The 581-nt window shown below is 33.4% G+C and overlaps 2 protein-coding genes across 2 annotated transcripts in view; both read right to left on the bottom strand.

The window, feature by feature from the left end:
- Window positions 1–581, bottom strand: part of LOC119586308 — a 70,882-nt gene that overhangs the window by 34,683 nt on the left and 35,618 nt on the right. The gene's annotated exons all lie outside the window — the stretch shown is intronic.
- LOC119586595 (probable deoxyhypusine synthase) overlaps window positions 1–581 on the bottom strand; it is a gene marked incomplete at its 5' end in the record, with an annotated part of 12,819 nt that overhangs the window by 7,416 nt on the left and 4,822 nt on the right. The window contains 4 exon segments of the mRNA XM_037935345.1: window positions 120–143; window positions 145–194; window positions 197–244; window positions 247–359. Of these exon segments, the coding sequence (XP_037791273.1) occupies window positions 120–143; window positions 145–194; window positions 197–244; window positions 247–359 (235 nt within the window).

Below are 581 nucleotides of genomic sequence, written 5' to 3'. Positions count from 1 at the left end.
GAGAACCTCGTTGACATGATAATCATCACATAATATATTATACATATACTAACATCTAAAAACCCTAGACTTGGCCTCTAATTTATAGGGGAATAGCCAAGATAACATATCATACAAACCTTAGACTGTTGTTCTTCAAGCATTTTGTTTTAGTAGTGGTGTTACCCAATCCTAAAATTTTACAAAAATATCATTGGCACAATGAGATTGCCAATTCGATTGAGCCCTTTCATTCGTAACTCCTTCCTTTCAAATACCAATCACCAAGGTAAGTTGGGGCCAGGCATTTTATGAGATCTTCTTCTACACCTCCTGCAGTTGTAACAAGGCAGTCCACTAAATGGTGCTCTACAAGAAACCTGGAATTTGAATATAATCAGAAACTACATTTCATGGTTCAATATCTATAAACAACAATAAATACACTAGCACATTCACCTCTCACACTAAATGTGCATTTAAACTATTTGATATTTCTGAATTATAAGTATACAGGCATTTTTCACAGAGTATATAAAGGAAAACAATCATATGTAAAAGCTAAACCTTTAAAGGTATTATATAAAATGCTGTGCGTGTCT

Source organism: Penaeus monodon, chromosome 21 (genome assembly GCF_015228065.2).
Source record: "Penaeus monodon isolate SGIC_2016 chromosome 21, NSTDA_Pmon_1, whole genome shotgun sequence".
In the NCBI taxonomy this organism is placed as follows: Eukaryota; Metazoa; Arthropoda; class Malacostraca; order Decapoda; family Penaeidae; genus Penaeus; species Penaeus monodon.
This window is presented reverse-complemented; position numbering and strand designations above follow the sequence as displayed.